The sequence below is a fragment of the Nicotiana sylvestris genome, chromosome 12 (assembly GCF_000393655.2).
Source record: "Nicotiana sylvestris chromosome 12, ASM39365v2, whole genome shotgun sequence".
In the NCBI taxonomy this organism is placed as follows: domain Eukaryota; kingdom Viridiplantae; phylum Streptophyta; class Magnoliopsida; order Solanales; family Solanaceae; genus Nicotiana; species Nicotiana sylvestris.
The window spans coordinates 126,319,022-126,339,020 of record NC_091068.1 but is presented as its reverse complement, the minus strand read 5'-3'; the positions used below and the strand labels follow the sequence as shown (position 1 = coordinate 126,339,020).

The 19,999-nt window shown below is 36.5% G+C and overlaps 1 protein-coding gene across 1 annotated transcript; it reads right to left on the bottom strand.

The window, feature by feature from the left end:
* Nucleotides 1-6,837: 6,837 nt before the first annotated feature.
* LOC104210223 (carotene epsilon-monooxygenase, chloroplastic) lies at nucleotides 6,838-18,776 on the bottom strand. The gene is made up of 9 exons (XM_009759065.2): nucleotides 18,226-18,776; nucleotides 16,601-16,897; nucleotides 16,322-16,519; nucleotides 14,245-14,346; nucleotides 13,202-13,342; nucleotides 7,989-8,096; nucleotides 7,428-7,510; nucleotides 7,137-7,299; nucleotides 6,838-7,039 (listed from the first exon to the last, which is right to left on the bottom strand). The coding sequence occupies exons 1-9, from the start codon at nucleotides 18,712-18,714 to the stop codon at nucleotides 6,986-6,988; spliced, it is 1,635 nt and encodes a 544-aa protein (XP_009757367.1). The 5' UTR covers nucleotides 18,715-18,776; the 3' UTR covers nucleotides 6,838-6,985.
* Between the last annotated feature and the right edge of the window lie 1,223 nt (nucleotides 18,777-19,999).

Genomic DNA, 19,999 nt, shown 5'->3' with positions numbered 1-19,999 from the left:
AGTTTCTTCTTCATTTTTGCAAGGTTTTTCTCTTTTCGGTTGCAAAAGAGGGGGTAAATCAGTTTCCTCTTCATATTTCATAATTTTGTTAGCTATTAGTTGGCTATTGTGTTTTGTTGTCCTATATTCTCACAATGACGAATGATAATCCTGTTATTACGTCTTCCTCTTCATCTACTGCATCTCGTACTGTGTTTCATGAGGATGCTTTTATGCATCCTTGTCACCCTCTATATGTGCATCCATCAGATGTACTAGGAACTTCTTTGGTTTCTAGTCCGTTTGATGGCACCTGCTATGGCAGCTGGAGGAGAAATATTTTAGTTGCTCTCTCCATTCGTAATAAACTTGATTTTATTAGTGGTTCCTCTACAAAGCCACCTCTTGGGAAACCTCTGGCACGCCAGTGGCAACGATGTAATGATCTTGTGGTTTCATGGTTAATCAACTCTTTGTCAAAAGAAATATCTCGTAGCGTAGAATATTCTGAGTCTGCCAAGGAAATTTGGTGTGAATTGGAGGAGAGATATGGTAAGGCTGATGGGGCTAGAGTCTTTGAACTAAAGAAAGAATTAGCCTATATTTCCCAAGGGTCTTTAGACATAGCTTCTTATTTCAACAAAATCAAACAACTCTGGGATGATATAACATCTTATAAGGTCAGTGTTTGTACTTGTAGAGGGAAAGCTGCTGAGGATGAAGAGCAGAAGGTTTATCAGTTCCTTATGGGTCTGAATGGTACCTATATACAGACTCGTAGCAATATTCTAATGAAGCCACTTCCATCTGTTGGAAATGTGTACAACATCCTATTATCTGATGAAAAACAGAGACAGGTGTTTTATGCCTCTCAATTCTCATCTCAATCTGCTTCATTTCATGCTGGGACTTCTAAGCCCTCATTTCCCTCCAAGGTTTCTTTTGAGGGGATCAGGAATTCTCTTATCTGCAAGTACTACAAAAACCCGGTCACTCAATAGATAAATGCTATAAGTTGCATGGATATCCTTCTCATTTCAAGTTTAGCAAAGGACCTCCTCCTCGCAGATCTGTTGTACATGTTGAGTTTGGCTCTCCTGGTGCTAATTCTGTGCCTGGTAGTTTTGCTGGTCCAGCTGAGCATGAAGAGTCTTCTGTGATACCTGGCTTCACCAAGGATCAATACTCCCAGCTGATGACCTTATTGCAACAATCCCAAATTTCTGCTTCCCCATACTCTCCACCTCTCTTGGCTTCTGCTAACTTTGCTGGTAAGCTCATGCCTCATGAGGGTGTTTCTTATAGAGCTTGTATGTTATCTAGTATGAATGGCATTGTTTGGATAATAGACTCCGGAGCTACTGATCATATGACTTCCATTAAAAGTCTACTTTTTGATATAATCACTCTTCCCATTCCTTATCTTGTGTCTCTCCCAAATGGGTACAAAGTTAAAGTCACCAATGTTGGCTCTTTAGCTTTGTTCCCTGATTTAATCCTTCATAATGTTCTTTACATTCCCAGTTTCAAACATAATCTCATATCTGTTCACAATCTTTTAAATCATTATGATGATGTTGTTCAGTTTCTCAAGTTTGCTTGCACATTCCAGGGTCCTTCAGTGAAGAAGCCAGTGCTGCTTGGTAGACTGGACACTGGGCTTTACAAGCTATTTCAGCATGTGACTTCACATGTTGACTCTACTCCTGTGAACTCTTGCTCTTCAGTTGTTTCCTCTTTACCTGTAATCTCTACTACCGATACTGATGTCAATGACAATTCATTTGTAAATACCATGGTTACTTCAAATAAAGTGAATAATTCTGATGTTGTTTGGCATTATAGACTTGGACATATACCATTTTCCAAGATGAAGTTTATTTCTGATGTTAATTGTGATTTGTCTTCTAAACAGTCCTTCACATGCCCTATTTGTCCATTAGCAAGACAAACTAGGCTTCCTTTTCATGATAGTTATATTCAGTCCACTCATTCCTTTCAGCTTGTTCACATAGATACTTGGGGTCCTTACTCCACCCATACTCACTCTGGTGCTAAGTATTTCATTACTATAGTAGATGACTACACTAGGTCTACCTGGACATATCTATTGGGGGCTAAAAACAATGCTTTTGACCTATTGAAGGCCTTCATTTCCATGGTTGAAACACAATTTCAAACTAGAGTCCAGACTGTAAGGAGTGACAATGCTTTAGAATTAGGTTCTTCTTCTTCTGGGGCCCTTTTCTTTTCTGAAAAAGGTATTATTCATCAAACCTCTTTCCCACACACTCCACAACAAAATGGTATGAGAGAAAACATAGACACTTGCTAGAAACTACCAGGGCTTTTTTGTTTCAGTCTCATCTTCCTATAAAATTCAGGGAAGATTATCTCCTTACTACCACCTATTTGATAAACAGATTCCCTTCCCCCCTTCTAAAAAACAAGTGTCCCTATGAATTACTCTTTGGCAAGGCCCCCACATATTTCCATCTTAGAACTTTTGGTTTCCTGTGCGACTCCACCATGCCTAAAGTCCATAGAGATAAATTTCATCCAAGATCTATCCCATGTGTTTTTCTGGGCTACCCTTTTGCCAAAAAGGGCTACAAACTTTACAATCTCACCACTAAGTCTTGTTTGTCTCCAGGGATGTAATTTTTCATGAAAACATTTTTCCCTTTCTTAAACATTCTCCTTCACCATCCCCTGCCTTGCCTTCTCCTCTCTCTCATGATCACTTTTCTTATGACTCAACTTCCTCTATACCTACTTCTATTTCTGGTCATTCTTCCCCACCTATCCCTCCTGATCCAACTACTTCTCCATCTCCCTCTATCCATATACCTTCCTCTTCTGTTTTAACTCCAGCTCTTTCCTCTGATATTTCAGCTTCTACTTTACCCTCTCCTACTCCTGTTTCTTCTGCTCCATCATTTGATCCTCCTCCTCTTAGAAGGTCTAGTAGACCTCATTCTGTCCCTGCCTATCTTCAGGACTTTGTATGTTCAACACTTCCTACTTCCCTTTTTGCCCTTATTTCTTCTAGCTCTGAGTCTCTATCATTCAATGCAACCACTTCACAGCTCCATATTTCTGAGCCTTACACTTACTCACAGGTTGTTGTTGTCCCTAAGTGGCAGGAGTGAGAAAGGAGTTTGAGGCTTTGGAGGCTAATAGAACTTGAGATATTGTTGAGTTACCCCTGGTAAAAAGCCTATAGGCTGTAATTAGGTATACAAAGTAAAATATAAGGCTGATGGGACTCTAGAGAGGTATAAGGCCAGGTTAGTAGTTAGAGGTGATACTCAGGTTGAAGGGGTTAATTTTCATGAAATATTTTCCCCTGTTGTCAAAATGTCTACTGTGAAAACCCTAATTGTTGTGGCTGTCAAACAGCACTGGCCCTTGTTCCAGCTTGATGTTAATAATGCTTGCTTACATGGGGATCTTAATGAAGAGGTTTTCATGAAAGTACCTCCTGGTTTGTCTGTTTCTCCCTCTTCTTCTTCTTCTTCTTCTTCTTCTCCTCCTCCTCCTTTGGTTTGTAAACTACTCAAATCCCTCTATGGTTTGAGATAGGCTTCCAGATAATGGTATGCAAAATCGTCTCAAGCTATTTGCTCTAGAGGATATTCTCATTCTTTGAATGACTACTCCCTATTCACTAGGGGTTCTGGTTCTTCCTTGGTTATTTTAGCTGTGTATGTGGATGACATTATTCTTACAGGCACTGATCTGTCTGAGATTTCATCTTTAAAGGGCTTTCTACATGAATAGTTCAAGATTAAGGACCTTGATTCCCTTAATTATTTTCTGGGTATTAAGGTGTTTTATTGTGATTCTGGTGTTCTTCTTCACCAAAAGAAGTTCATTCATGACTTGTTAGAGTCATTTGACTTTTCTGCCTCTTCAGTTGTTGTCTGTCTTCTTACTATCAATGAGAAACTACAGGCTTCTGTTGGTGATCCTTTGCCCAAGCCTAAAGAATATAGATGTTTAGTGGGCAAGTTAAATTTTTTAACCCACACTCGACCTGATATCAGTTTTGTCGTACAACACCTTAGCCAGTTCCTGCAAACCCCTCGTATTCCTCATATGTAGGCTGCCTTACATCTCTTGCGCTATTTGAAAGGGATTTCTGATTTTGGCTTGTTCTTCAGTCATTCTCCTGACCTTGCTTTAAGAGCCCATTGTGACAGTGATTGGGCTTCTTGTACTGATAGTAGAAGGTCTGTCACTGGTTTTTGTGTATTTTTGGGTGACTGTTTGGTGAGTTAGAAATCTAAGAAACAGCTTGCGGTCTCTCTTTCCTCTGCTGAAGTTGAATACAGGTCCATGAGTAAAGCTGCTGCTGAACTTACTTGGCTATCCAGATTATTGTTTGATTTTGGTTTTCCTTATTCTTCTCCTGTTTCTTTATACTGTGATAACCAGGCAGCATTGGATATTGCTCGCAACCCAGTTTTTCATGAGCGGACCAAATATATAGAGCTGGACTGTCATTTTATCAGAAGCAAAATTGGTGATGGGCTGATCAGCTTGGCCCATATTTCTAGTGATGCTCAAGTTGTTGATATACTTACCAAGGCGCTTCCTGGACCTGCTCATCATTTTCATCTTCGCAAGTTGGGAGTTTTATCACTCTCCAACTTGAGGGGGTTGTTAGAATATTAGAAGACAAAGGTTGATGGTTATATTGTTTGGCCTATTATTATAATCAGATTTAGCAGTGGCCCATTCTAGTTTGTATTAGTTGTAATTGGGCCACCGGGTCAAGGGTCAAGGCCCACTATTTATGTTTATTACTTTTGATTCTTCTTTTGTACAGACTAACTAATTCATTTTGGACGTAATGAGAAAATATCGGATCATTTCCTCTTCTTCTCGAAACTTCTCTCAAGTGCAACATCCCATTCCCTAATCTTCATTTCTTCTCTAGATTTGCAACATCTAACATGTTGTTGTTGTTGGTGGTGGTGTTGTTATAAAAATAGTTCGTTTAGCTGCATGATAAATCAAAACTTATATTCTATATCTTGTTAAATGAAAACGTCAAAAGATTGACCGATGTCAATATTTTAATTTAATTTTTATACACAAAGAGTACAAAAAGAATTATTATTTGTTCATTCGAATGATAACTACAGATAAATTATGATAAGTTGCTATAACAGATTAAATTACATTATTAAGTTAAATCATTCAATTGTATCTCAATTTCTTTATTCATTGTTATTTTATTTTCTTTCCAGAAACTGCTAGTCCAGACATAGAACGTTTTCCTTCTGTGCATGGAAAATTCATAAAGAAATACGGAAGGAAAATCAAGAATCTTGCGTGGAATTTCACTAATCTTTAGAATTTTCAATTCGTTAGTGGATGGGAGTAAATCAGCAAGACTCCAATGGGATTGCATCAAAATCACCTCCTATTTAAAATAAGGCAGGTATTTCTAGACCTATTTTTTTATCTGAATAAATTTTAATATTGCTCTATCAGGTGACATAAGCAGGTGCTATATATCAAAGCTTGTTGTAGCATTAAATTTGATTGCGTAATGCTCTTTTTTGGGAAGATCGTGATCTCAGATGACTCCTGTTTTTATTAATGGTAAATTGGTCAAAAAGTTCTTCTTAATTATATCGTGCACACAATGGAATTCATTTCACAAAATCTCACCAATTTGTGTTAGTCTATGACATATGCAGAAAAGAAAGTAGATCTAGCAAAAGAAGAAAGATTTTTGGGAATTTTGTGTATTTATTTGTTTTTGTTTTTTGGCTTATGGCGTTGCTGGAGAGACGAACTAGGAATTATTTTTATTAAATATCGTCAAATATTTCTACATACGAAGGGGATAATGCCCTTGACTGTGATGTATTTTGTTACGTTGCATATTACTTTATAAATTATAATATTATCGTTTGAACCAGAAGACCAGAAGCCACACGTAGGGTATGGGGTATATATGTTAACATTTAAATTTTAGCTTTCTAATCTTTAAGAATCTATTTATTTTCAGAAATAAATGTACAATGTTCAAAAGTTTGAGAAGAAATACAAAAGTAGGGGTGTTCAAACCGAACCGGAAAACCGCACCAAACCGAAAAATCAAACCAAACCGATTGAAAAACCCGACTAGGTTTGGTTTGACTTGATTTGGTATTGAGTAAAAAAAACCGAACCAAACCGACATTTAAATATATAAATTTTATTTATATTTTTAAGACTTTATAGTGAATTTTCTTTAGAAAATGTAGAAATATTTGGGATCCTCTCATGTATTAACCTTGAAAGCGTAAATTAACGAAAAATTATTGTTAGACGACTAAGAAAATAACTATCATGTGTTACTAAAAAAATTCTCCCATTAGAATATTTTAATAGATCATATGTTTGTCAATTTTTTCTATATTTACTAAACATATATTCACTTATCAAAACTTTATCTATAATTTTAACAAAGTAAGATTGAAATAATATTCATGTAACAAAAAAAATCGAAAACCCGAAAAACCCGACAAAACCGAACCAATCCAAACCGATATAGTTGATTTAGTTTGGTTTTGATAAAAAACGAACCAATCCGGTCCATGTACACCTCTATACAAAAGGCTCATGTTTTTGCAAAATGTATGTGACTGGTTAAGATATTAAATATAGTAGATGTTGGAAGACAGAAATGCAAGAGGAGTTGTAATTTTTGCCATTTGAACGTGACTCGTCAACAAATTAAGATAATGCCAGAGCGAAAAAATAGATACTATGCAATACTGATGATTTTAATAGAATGTTTTTTTTTAATTTTATTTTGGCAGTTATATATACACATTTTCACTCTTTCCCCCCCGATTCTCGTCAAGTCAAGGAAATAATTTATTTACTGTTGTGAACTTAAATTTTGACATAAGTTACCCCAAGTCCTTGTTGCAAGAGGTGTAATGTTCAAAAGAATGTAGATAACTTTCTCATGTTGCAAAATTTACAGAGCATATAATGTTTATGCAGCCAAAACAGATTCTTTTTGCCTTTGCTTCACTTTCATGTATAAACCCTGCAACGGAACAAACAGACATAAGAATTTATAGGAGGAGGTGTTAACCAGTTTAGAACAAGAAGATAGCTCTCTTAGTCTTAGGTGAGAATCTTACGTTTGTCGTATGAATGGTTGCTCCAGTAGTCATGCTAATGTTTTGATCTGGAATCAACTCAAACGACAAGTTCTGCAAAAATATTGCAAGAGCAACTGTAGCTTCCAACAATGCAAATTGATCGCCAACACATTTTCGAGGCCCTCCACTAAATGGGATGAATCTGCAACAAGTAAATGCATGAATGACAATCTTCTACGATACTCAGACAAGCTGTGCATAAACTGAATGTAGAAAACTGCATAGAGTAATAATCTTCTACTCAGACAAGCTATTGGCTGAAATGAATACCTAAAGTCAGTGTTTGTTTCGTTTGGAACTGGACCTTCTAAGTCGAATCTTTCAGGATCAAATTCTTCTGCTCTTTCCCATACCTAAAATAAAGAGACAGCGAAGACAATTATTTTATGTATTTGTGCCTTTCAAAGGCAGGAACAGAACACTTCATTGGATAAAAAATGAGCTTTGAAATGTATTTCGCAACCAAAAAAAAAATTTAAATTAAATGGTGGGACAATATATAGGATCCAGTTCTGTTCCTTGAAACAGACCAGAAAGCTCCCTCCCAGTTGTAGGCTTAATTTAAGCAAAGCCAAAGTGGAAAAGGTGGATCCATATATCCACATAAACAGGCAATAAGGAATAGACAAATGATTGAAATAGTTGTTAGAGACCAAGTCAAACAGATGTCCTATAGCCCCATGAAGAAGAAGAAGAACCCATTTGCGGACAGGAATCATTCATACCAACTTGAAGAGTAAGCAGAAACAATTTCAAGGAAAATTTCCAAAAAAGCTCAATAACAGTAACAAGAAAGAGTGTAAAAGATAAAAAAAAGTTCTTAGATTTTACCTCTGAAGAATGATGAACGTTATATACCGAAATCATTATGTCTTGACCAGCATTGACCTTGTAATTTCCAGGGAGCACATCAGCTTCTAGAGCTCTTCTTATTAGAACCTAATAAAGAGAGTTCTCCATAAAATCAGGTTATAAGTGTTGCGGAAGCCAAATGTATATAGTGTGAATAAGTCACAACTACTATACCAAAAATTATGACAGCCACCAAATAATAAATAAGACAATAAAACAACAATAAAGGGAACACCAGAATTTACGAGGTTCGGCTAATTTTGCCTACTCCTCGGACACAACCAAATATTTTATTCCACTCCAAAAATACAAGTGAAATAATACTAAAGAGAGAAGATACAAATGCCTTAAACAGATGAGAAGGCAAATGAGAGGTGTGTTTCAATCCTAAACATTAGGCCTTCTTTTATAGGGGAAAAATCCCCTCCAAACTTAACTCCCAACCAATGTGGGACTTTGGCATTTTGCCAAACTTCAACAAATCTCCACCTTGGCAAAATTCCACATTTTCAATTCTCTCTCAATAACAAATTTTGGTTGTGTCTTCATCTTCAATCTTCAGTGTTCAACAATGTTGATCAAATCCAAACAATGTTGAAACTTGACCGCAGTCACCACCTTTGTCAGCATATCAGCAGGATTCTCTGTAGTATGAATTTTCTTCACCGTGACTCCACCTTCTTCTATGATTTCTCGTACGAAATGATACCGAACATCAATGTGCTTCGTCCTTGCATGATAAACTTGGTTCTTCGCTAATTGAATAGCACTTTGACTATCACAAAAAATTGTGATACCTTTTTGTTCAACACCAAGCTCCTTTAGCAATCCTTGAAGCCAAATTGCCTCTTTCACAGCATCTGTAATAGCCATGTACTCTGCCTCTGTTGTAGACAAAGCAACTGTTGACTGCAAAGTAGACTTCCAACTAACTGGTGCCTTTGCAAAAGTAAACACATAACCAGTAGTTGATCTTCGTTTGTCCATATCACCCGCAAAATCTGAGTCACAATATCCAACTACAGACTGATTGTCTTCCTGCTCAAAAACTAACCCGACATCTACAGTATTATGAATATACCGTAGAATCCACTTCACAGCTTGCCAATGCTCCTTCCCTGGATTGTGCATATATCTGCTAATAACTCCAACAGCTTGTGAAATGTCAGGCCTTGTGCAAACCATTGCATACATCAAGCTACCAACAACATTTGCGTATGGTACCTTTGACATATACTCTCGTTCAGCTTCATCCATTGGCGACATAGTAGTACTTAGCTTAAAATGGGAAGCAAGTGGAGTACTAACTGGCTTAGTCTTGTCATCTATGCCAAAACGTTGAAGTACTCTCTTCAAATATTCCTTTTGAGATAAACAGAGTTTCTTTGAACGTCTATCTCTAATTATCTCCATGCCAAGAATTTTCTTTGCCTCACCCAAATCCTTCATCTCGAACTCCTTCTTCAGTTGAATCTTCAACTTATCAATTTCTTCCAAATTCTTGGAAGCTATCAACATATCATCAACATATAGGAGAAGATATACAAAGGAACCATCTTTAAGCTTGTGCAAATACACACAATGATCGTATTTGCTTCTCTTGTACCCTTGCCGCAACATAAACTCGTCAAATCGCTTGTACCATTGTCTAGAAGATTGTTTCAATCCGTACAACGATTTTTCAAGTTTGCACACCATATTTTCTTTTCCAGCAACTTTGAATCCTTCTGGCTGAGTCATGTAGATTTCCTCCTCCAAGTTTCCATGTAAAAACGCAGTTTTTACATCCATCTGAACTAGTTCCAAATCCAATTGTGCTACCAAAGCCAACATAATTCTAATGGAGGAATGTTTTACAACTGGAGAAAACACTTCATTGTAATCAATTCCCTCCTTTTGAGCATATCCTTTGGCCACCAATCTTGCTTTGTAGCGAACATCTAATTGGTTAGGAAATCCTTCTTTCTTTGCAAATACCCATTTGCACCCAATTGCTTTCTTTCCCTTCGGGAGATTGGCCAATCTCCATGTATGATTCTGATGAAGGGACTGTATTTCATCATTCATGGAAATCCTCCACTTATCTTCTTCTGAACTTTGGACAACGTCTTTATAAGTAGTAGGAACATCATCAGCTACAATTGAGGTTGCACAAGCAACCGTCTCTATGAGACGAACAGGTTTCGTTATTGTTCTTTTTGGCCTGCTGGTTGCTATTGATTCAAGTTGTTGTTGAGATTCCTGAGTTGGAATCTCCTCTACTGGCTCTCCTTCCAGAGGGTAATCTTCATTTGTTTCCTCCTCTGCTTCTTGTGTAGGAAAAATAAATTTTCCCTCAAACTCCACCTGCTTAGAAGCACCTTCATTTTGTTTGGTATCTTCTGTTACCTTATTTACCATAGCAAATTCATCAAAGGTAACATCTCTGCTGAATATTACTTTCTTTGTCATAGGACACCATAAGCGATATCCTTTGACTCCAGAAGTAATTCCCATAAAAATAGCCTTCTTTGCCCTTGGATCCAATTTTGACTCCGTCACATGATAATATGCAGTTGAGCCAAACACGTGCAAAGAGTTATAATCTACAGCAGGTTTTCCGTACCATTTTTCAAATGGTGTTTTGCCATCAATAGCAGCAGATGGTAGACGATTAATGAGGTGGCATGCATATGTAATTGCCTCAGCCCAAAATTCTTTGCCCAAGCCAGCATTGGACAACATACACCGTACCTTCTCCAGCAAGGTCCGGTTCATACGTTCTGCCACTCCATTCTGTTGTGGTGTATGTCTAACAGTGAAGTGTCGGATGATGCCATCATTTTCACAGACCTTATTGAAATGATCATTTTTGTATTCACCTCCATTGTCTGTGCGAATACACTTGATTCTCCTGCCTGTCTGATTTTCCACCATCGTCTTCCATTTGAGAAAAATTCCCAACACTTCATCTTTGCTCTTCATTGTATACACCCATACTCTTCGGGAAAAATCATCAACAAAGGTTACAAAATAGTGCTTCCCACCCAATGAAGGTGTTTTGGAAGGACCCCAAACATCAGAGTGTACATAATCCAAAATGCCTTTAGTATTATGGATCGCTGTACCAAATTTAACCCTTGTCTGTTTCCCTTTAACACAATGCTCACAAAACTCCAAGTTGCAAGCCTTTACTCCTTTTAACAATCCTTGATCTGATAGAGTTTTCAAGGATTTTCCTCCAGCATGTCCCAAGCGCATGTGTCATAGCTTGGTTGCTTCTGCCTCTTTGTCGTCACTGGATGTTACTGTCGCTGTCCCAATAACTGTACTGCCACGATAGCGGTACATATTATTATTCTTCCGATTAGCCTTCATTACCACTAGTGCACCGGAGCATACTCTCATCACTCCATTTTCTGCAATGATTTTGAACCCTTTTGATTCTAGGGCTCCCACAGAGATGAGATTCTTCTTCAAATCCGGTACATATCGAACATCTATCAATGTTCTGATCATTCCATCATGGTTCCTTAATCGTATTGAACCAATGCCATATGAGGTAAGAGGGCTGTTATCCGCTGTGTGGATGACTCCATATTCTCCTTCTTGAAATTCCATGAACCAGTCCCTGTTGGGACACATATGATAGCTACAAGCCGAGTCCATCAACCATATGTCTGATGATGTTGATGACTCTGTTGTAACTAATGAGAAGTCTGAATCATCACAATCAGCTACATTTGAATCCATAATGGCCTTTCCATTGTTATGTTTGGCCTTATTCTTCAACTTCGGACAGTCTTTCTTCCAGTGCCCTTTTTCTCGACAAAAGGCACATTCATCTTTGCTGGGTCTGGATCTTGACTTGGATCTTCCCTTCTTTGTCCTCGTTTGATTTTGAGGACGACCCCTCACAAATAGTGCTTCTCCTTCTCCGCCCTTCTGTTTTTCTCGCTTTCTTTGTTCATAGCTGTACAAAGCCGAACAAACTTCTCTGAGAGAAACTTCGTCATTTCCATGGAGTAGAGTAGTTTCAAGGTGCTCGTACTCATCAGGAAGTGACGCCAACAACATCAAGGCCAAGTCACCATCATCATAAGTTGTATCCATATTTTGCAAATCTGTAACCAACTTATTGAAACTGGTGATATGTTCATTCATCGTGGTACCAGGAACATAGGTGAAGTGAAACAGTCTCTTCTTCATGTACAATTTATTTTGACTGTTTTTCTTCAAAAATTTATCCTCCAGTGCTTTCCATAATTTACTTGCAGAAGTTTCCTTTGTGTATGGATATTTCTGCTCTCTAGCAAGGTAGGATCGAATGGTACCGCAAGCAACACGGTTGATAATTCTCCAATCTTCTTCTCCAATAACATCTGGTTTCTTTTCTTCAATGGCCAGATCTAGCCCTTGTTGAAAAAGGACATCTAGAACCTCGCCTTGCCACATCCCAAAATGTCCGGACCCGTCAAATATTTCGACCGCAAATTTCGCATTTGACACAATTCTTGTCATAAGCGAAGATGCCAATGATGACGTATTGTTGACACTTGATGTAGATTCTTCTTGTTTATTGTCTCTCATCTTTGACACAAATATTATTTAATAGCTGACGACACAAATCAAGATTATTTCCTTTCTGGTGTGGAAGATCAGACTAAGCTGCAACCACAGAGCATACTCAGACAGAACCTTGACTCAGTTACCAAGATAAATCTTTTCTGATGTGGAAGATCAGACTATGCTGCAACCACAGAGCATACTTAGACAGTACCTTGGCTCTGATACCAATTGTTGCGGAAGCCAAATGTATATAGTGTGAATAAGTCACAACTACTATACCAAAAATTATGACAGCCACCAAATAATAAATAAGACAATAAAACAACAATAAAGGGAACACCAGAATTTACGAGGTTCGGCTAATTTTGCCTACTCCTCGGACACAACCAAATATTTTATTCCACTCCAAAAATACAAGTGAAATAATACTAAAGAGAGAAGATACAAATGCCTTAAACAGATGAGAAGGCAAATGAGAGGTGTGTTTCAATCCTAAACATTAGGCCTTCTTTTATAGGGGAAAAATCCCCTCCAAACTTAACTCCCAACCAATGTGGGACTTTGGCATTTTGCCAAACTTCAACAATAAGAAGATAATGCATAACGATAAAGTCCACAAGGAGAAGAGAAATTGACGAACTTACAGGTGGATGTGGATAAAGTCGGAGTGACTCAGTTATGCACCGTGTCAAGAACTTCAGATTCCTCATGTCTTCATAGGTCGGAGCGCGTCCTCCCAAAACTCTGTCAACTTCTTCATGTGCTTTTTTCAAGGAGGAAGGGTTCTGCATTAAGAACATAAAATGTGAGGGAACAACAGGTTTTTATAGTCTGCATAGTCTCCGTCACGCACCATGTTTTTATCGAATAGAAGATTATGAATTATTATAGAAATAAATATGCTCACAGGATCGACAATTTTTTTTAAAGAAAGACCAAAACATATCCAAAACGAAAACTAGAATGAAACAACTGGATTTCCACCTATATAGAGGTAAAAGGGCAACAAAACCTGTTAAGAATTCCTAAATAGCAGAATAATGGTTGACAGTGATGACAACATGATTAACATGCATTACCATAAGTGACATCATGCAAATGCGTTTTAGCTAAGAACATACGACTAAAACAATTCTCAGTAAGTTCTCCAAACAGTATTATTGTTCGGTAAGAAAAAGCTCTTCAAATGGCATTTCTTTTAGCTGCTGGGAGCACCATATTTCCCAGGCTTTTTTCTCTTTTTTAGATAAGTCACCATACATCACAGGCTCAGACATTTTTTCTTCAAATTCAACCTTTAAAATGATTTACTGTCCTGTGGACAGGAAGGAATTTTAGTTAACGTCAATGTCATGGAGACAGAACTCACAACAATTAGGTTGCCTTCAAATAGTTCCTCCTCTGACAACACACAGAAGAGTTGGGTAATTTTCTGACTGTACTTGTGGCAGTAAGTGCTTACCTCCATAAGAAACCATGAGCAACATGTTAAACGTAAAAGGGTCGAAAAGCTGAATTTAAGGTGGCGAATACATCTAGAATATGCACAAAAATATTTTAAAAGAAATGTAACTTTGCACTTCGCTGTGGCACAGTTTATTGCTGTCATTCAAGTTGGAAAAACATAAAATGTGTGATAAATTAAGAGGGAACTAAGGATTCAAGGATGAAGGTCAACTGGAGACACCTTACTCAGCAGGTATGACGTCCAAGTCAAAACTGAACCTGTGGTTTCATGCCCAGCAACTAGCATGGATAGAAGATCATCTCGAAGTTGTACACTTGAAACCTGAAATTCAGAAAGTTAGCATGCATAGAGAATTCATATTAAGCTATATCTGCAGTATTTTGTCTTTAAGAAGATATGTTATGATCAATCCTTTTCTCCAAAAAGAAGTAAACATGTCAATTGAATGATTGAAAGTCACATGGCAAGATTTGGATTTCGCTTATAGTTTTGGTTTGTTGAAACAATACTGATATACACCAATGGTCTTTATAAACCAAGGGCATTGCGTGTTGAATTAGAGAGACTGAAGCTCTGGTTTGAGGGAAATGCAATCAGATTGAATGGCCAAGTTTGTGAATAATGATTACTCCTCTGTTTCAATTTAGATGACACACTTTCTTTATTAGTCCGTTCCGAAAAGAATGACACATTTCTACAATTGGAAATAATTCAACTTTAAACTCTTCATTTTACCCATTTTACCCTTAATGAGAAGCTTTTATAACCACACAAATGTCATGGGCCTACAAAGCTTTTACCCCTTAAGCTTCTAAGACCACAAGTTTTAAAAGTCTTTTTTTTCTTAAACTCTGTGCTGAGTCAAACTACCTCATCTAAATTGAAATGGAGGGAGTATTTCATTGAAAACATCAAATCCTAATTGAAGTCTCTAACTCAAATGTTTAACGGATGTAAAATTAAGAAACTAGTTAGAAATGTGCAAGATTCATATTTACCCCCACCCACCCACACGCACATCCCAAACCAACCCCGCAGGAAAAAACCGGGGAGAAAAAAAAAAGGAAAAAGGGAAAAGTTAAAAAGTCGTAGCACTAAGACATGTCAAATTTGTATGAATCTCCTTCAAGAAACTATACATATTAGATACGCTAAGGATATAGGCACTAATTCAAGTTTATCATCATTGTATAAACAACCGGACTTGCACCTAATTCACTCATCAATTGATAATGGCAGCTAAGGAAGGAAGAGACGTCCTTCCTCTAAGAACCCTTCTCATTGGCACCAAGCGAGCAACCTGAGGACTCCCTTCTCAGTGGTGCCAGACTATGGAAGATGGAGTTTAGCTAAGTATAAGCTCAAGATGAGATTCTTGGCATCACACCAGTTTGAAACTTGGCGTCACCCAAAATGGGTAATTCTCATGTCCCAGGGCCATTTTGGATGTTTCTCAATATAGAAAGTTGTCAAATCCTATAGGATTGAGGAAGAAGTTTTCCAATAAGTCAATGAGCCACCATGTGATATTTTTATACGCATGCAATGTGCATCTTTAGTTGGCCGATCTACTAGAAAATCATATCATCAATATTAAGAATCATTCGAACTAATAATTCTTTATTTCAGCTGACTCAAAAATGTCAAAGAAAAGTAAACAAATGATATTTAGAAAAAGAGAAACAATGGAAGAACAACAATAGAGTTCTACAATCTGAACAAGAAACTACCATTGCTGGCTTCACTTGATTGTTCATCAACTACATTAACTCTGAATATAACAAAGCAACCAACAGTTATAAAGGCCAGAAGAAAATTTTGCTTTATCTTTATTCTGCTAGACTATACAAGGAAAAAGAAAAAAGAACATAGTCCTATAAGTATGTTGTATGGACTCTTTTATATATTGGTGGTGTTCGGGCCAACTTGCGTACACCTCGACTATTCCACAGGGTACCTGCTACCTCCCACTAGCACAGGTACCTAGTAACTTTGCCCACCAAGACTCGGGCAAATGGGAAGAAATCACCTAAGTAATTTGTGTCTGCTGAGATTTGAACCCTAGCTCTATGATTTTCACCACTTAATTGACTGTTAGGCCATACCCTTGGGAGCTATGACTATGACTCTGATTGCATGAATTCTTACAACAGTGGTACTAACTGTAGTTCACCTTAACATATCATAGATGATGCTATTTACCTAAATGAAGTTCAGTTTCAAAGAAGTTTTGTAATCCAAAACAGAAAGGAAATTCTATCAGTTATGTATCAAATGAGTTTAACTATTGGCCAACCTCCTCTCGGCTAGCAAGCAAAAATCGAAGGATGCTTGGATCTCTATCATTCACGTACTCATCCTCATTAATCCTCTCACCCTCAGATTCTACAATCTCTCTGCACTTTGCAATGAGCTCTTCAACAGTTTGCCTGATTAAAGAAACTGCATTTTCAGCCTTTATTTGTCGTGGGATGACCTTACATAAGACTTTGATCTACAAAAACATGGAAGCTCAGTCAAAATAATCAGATAGATTAACCTCGGCAAAAACCATTCAAGTATAGGAAGGACATGCCTGCCAATATGGCAACAGATCAGTTGAACGGAGTTCTGCTTCTTTTAACGCAGTGTAAACTGCTTCAATAACTGGACTGTCAGTAGTAAGGGAATCGAAGTTGTAATTGAAGAGTGCAAGACCAATAACATCAAGTGTTAGTTGAGAAAACTTTGCCTCCATATTTACTGCAGACCCAGAAATTGCGTCAGGTGTAAGTTTCTCCACCATTCTCTCAGCACATCTGCAAAAGACCCGATCAACTATTACTGACAAGTACTTCTTGTGAAGAGATGGAACCACAGCCCTTCGCCTTGCCTATATCAAATTAGGTTTAAGCTCAAAACAACACCATTGGTGGCCATAATATTGTTACACTAGGGTACTGTACTTTCCCTCTATTATAAAAACTAACTAAAAATCATCAATTACATTCATCAATAATAAACCATGGTTTACAGGAACTTCATATTACATTGTTTTATACCAAACTAGAGGTCACCATTGAATTTGACATTAAATTAGCTTTTCAGTACCCTAAAGTGTGCTTTGTCTTATGCCGTGTGTATCACAATTAAACTACCAACATGCAACAATTCAAACTAGCCAGAAAAGATGAATCCTTGGGACATCTAAATTTCATCAAGAAAATTAGCATTCACCAGACCGAGTCCAAATTCCACAGAAATAGAAGATGTAAACGTATTGACCCTAATTACCAAACTAATGTTTCATAAGAATTATCCTTTCATTTTAATCATCTACTAAAGATCTCTCATTTGTGTGGCACCAACTAAAAGGGAACTGTGTCTCACTGTCAAACTTGACCATGAGGTGCATGCTGCATAATTCAACAATATCCATTACTACGCCTCAATTCCTAACCACTTGCGCTGACTGTATGAATCCTCTATATTCATTCCATTCTATTTGGATCTACTGACAGATTTAGGCCATAATTGTTGGGTTCATCTGAACCCAGTAGTTGCAACATGGAATATAGATATAAATGTGAAAAAACACTAAAAAAATTTAACAAATAGTATTGAATTCTGAACCCATAATTTCAAAAGTATTATGTGTTCATTACTAAGAAATGTAAAAGTTGAACCTATCAAATTTTTGATAAATCTTGGACCCGCTTCTGTTTGGACCCATTTCATTCCAATGCAACTACAAAGGAAGCATAAAATTCAGCAACCTACGCCTCAATCCGAAACAAGTTGGATTAGCTATACCAATCCTCTATATCCATTTTGCTCTTCTTGGGCCTAACTCATTAGTCATTCCAATATATTTCATTTTATGCTGCATTATCCTTTATTCTCTTAAGATAAGTCAATAAATCTATATATATATATATATACTAATATAAAAGTGGGAAGCTCCTTAGTTAAAGTTGAATTACCAAAATGCCATCGAAAATTATAAATTTCATTGATAAACACCAAGTGAGTGTCAAAGCAATATCTACAAAATGTGCATGCGAAGTGCATATTTCAACAACATGTACGCCTCAATGCCAAACTAGTTGGAGTACGCTATATAAATCAAATATATCCACTGTGCTCAATTTGGGCCCATTTCATTCCAAAACCAATCAAGTTGCATAATTAACAAAACAAAATAAAGGAAAGCAAAATTACCGTCCAAAGAGGACCTTCAGCAATGGCAAAACCAGAACCAAACAAAAACTCAGACACTTCAGCTACAAGCCCTTTACCATACTTTCCATAATTCTTCAAAACGTGCTTAGCAATAGCAGGATCACTAACAATTACAAAATTCCTCGGCCCAGCAGCAAGTCGATAAATGGGTCCATACTGATTCATCCATTTAAACAATGGAAGAAAAAGAGCCCCACCTAATAGTTCAGAAACATCCTCAAGCTGAGCACTTGCAATGGGTATATTAGAATCATCATTTTGGCCCAAAGTAAGTGAGCTGGTTAGTTTTGTTAACCAATCTGGACTGACCCATGAACTGGGCTTTGTAGAAGGTGGTTTCTTGTTGTCTATGGAAGATTTAATGGAAAGTGAACGGCATGGAAGTGGGCGCAGATGGGTGGTTCGGTGGTGGTGGGTGGTGGGGTGAGTGAGAAGAGAGAAAGAAGAAAGGGCGAGTGAAGATGGCATTGTGGTGGTGAAGCTCAGAGATATGTAGTGGAATGAATATCAGACATTCATCTGTTATAGAAAAATCTGTTATCCACGTTATCAGATGATGAATAGGAGTATCTAATTACTATTTGGTTTTTCTTTTATTTTTATTAAGTGATTTAGCTATACTTTAATTTCAAATAAGTGGAATCGGTTATACGAATTTTCATCAATCACATTTTCTTACTCAAATTCAGCTTTGATTAAAAATATAAAAATTATTAGATGTTATTTGATAATATTTAAAAATAGTAAAATAATCTATATCTATATATTTATCTATATTATTATAAAAGCATGAATACAATGTCGGTTTACAAAAATAACCTTATAATATTAAGCATAATAACTCGTAATAAAAGGATATAACCGAAATTCTAGATATTAGTCTTATAATCATATTAGTTTTAGATTACTACTCACACTAGCTTCAAATTAAATGTAAAAGGACTTGTCGTTAATTTTGTGAGTAAAGTTTAACAATGAATTTAACCCATTTACTTATCTACGTGATAATATTTACAATTTGGTTCCAACAATGATAGAGGAACAAATTTTGAGTCCGGATTTATTTATAACTCTATATTTATTAATCGGAAGGACTCATAGGAAAAGGACAAAACTGCAATAACCTACTTTTTTGGACTACAATACCTTCTATACTAATTTTTAATATTTAAAATTCATAAAATCTTGTCTATAAACTTCTTATTAAAAATATGTAGAAAGGTTTAATAAAATCAATTTCATAAGAATCCTCCGTATGGCAATACATTACCACTACATAATATCAAATACGAAGAAAAAATAAAAGTAATATTAAATGGAATGTATAAAGAGTTGAAATTGAGAATAAAAAAAATACCCCCACGATAATATATTTTTATATCATATTTGAACTATTTTCTTACTCAAATAATATTTTTTAATCAATTTTTCATGTAATATTGAAAAATACTCAATTATTAAACAACAACTAAGAAAATATTTAAGAATATAAATGTGTGAGAAAGAGAGAGAAAATGGTTGGTGAGAGTCAATACCGCTAATAATTCTACAAACATAAAAATCTATCAATGTTTCACTCTTTGAAAATAAAATTTATGGTGGATAAAATTATAATTAAGATTAAATATTCGAAACAAGAGATGAACTAATATTAAGATCTGAATCAACATAGAATAAATTATCTTTATGTTAAACCAAATAATTAAATCTTTTAATTAATTATTTAGCAAGAGAATCCAATTCAATTATTTTT

Coding starts and splice junctions, on each gene's coding strand:
- LOC104210223 (XM_009759065.2), bottom strand. CDS start 18,714: ATGCCATCTTCACTCGCCCTTTCTTCTTTCTCTCTTCTCACTCACCCC. Junction 14,347..16,321: donor TGCTTGCTAGCCGAGAGGAG/GTTGGCCAATAG, acceptor TCTGAATTTCAG/GTTTCAAGTGTACAACTTCG. Junction 13,343..14,244: donor CGTCATACCTGCTGAGTAAG/GTGTCTCCAGTT, acceptor TTCTTAATGCAG/AACCCTTCCTCCTTGAAAAA.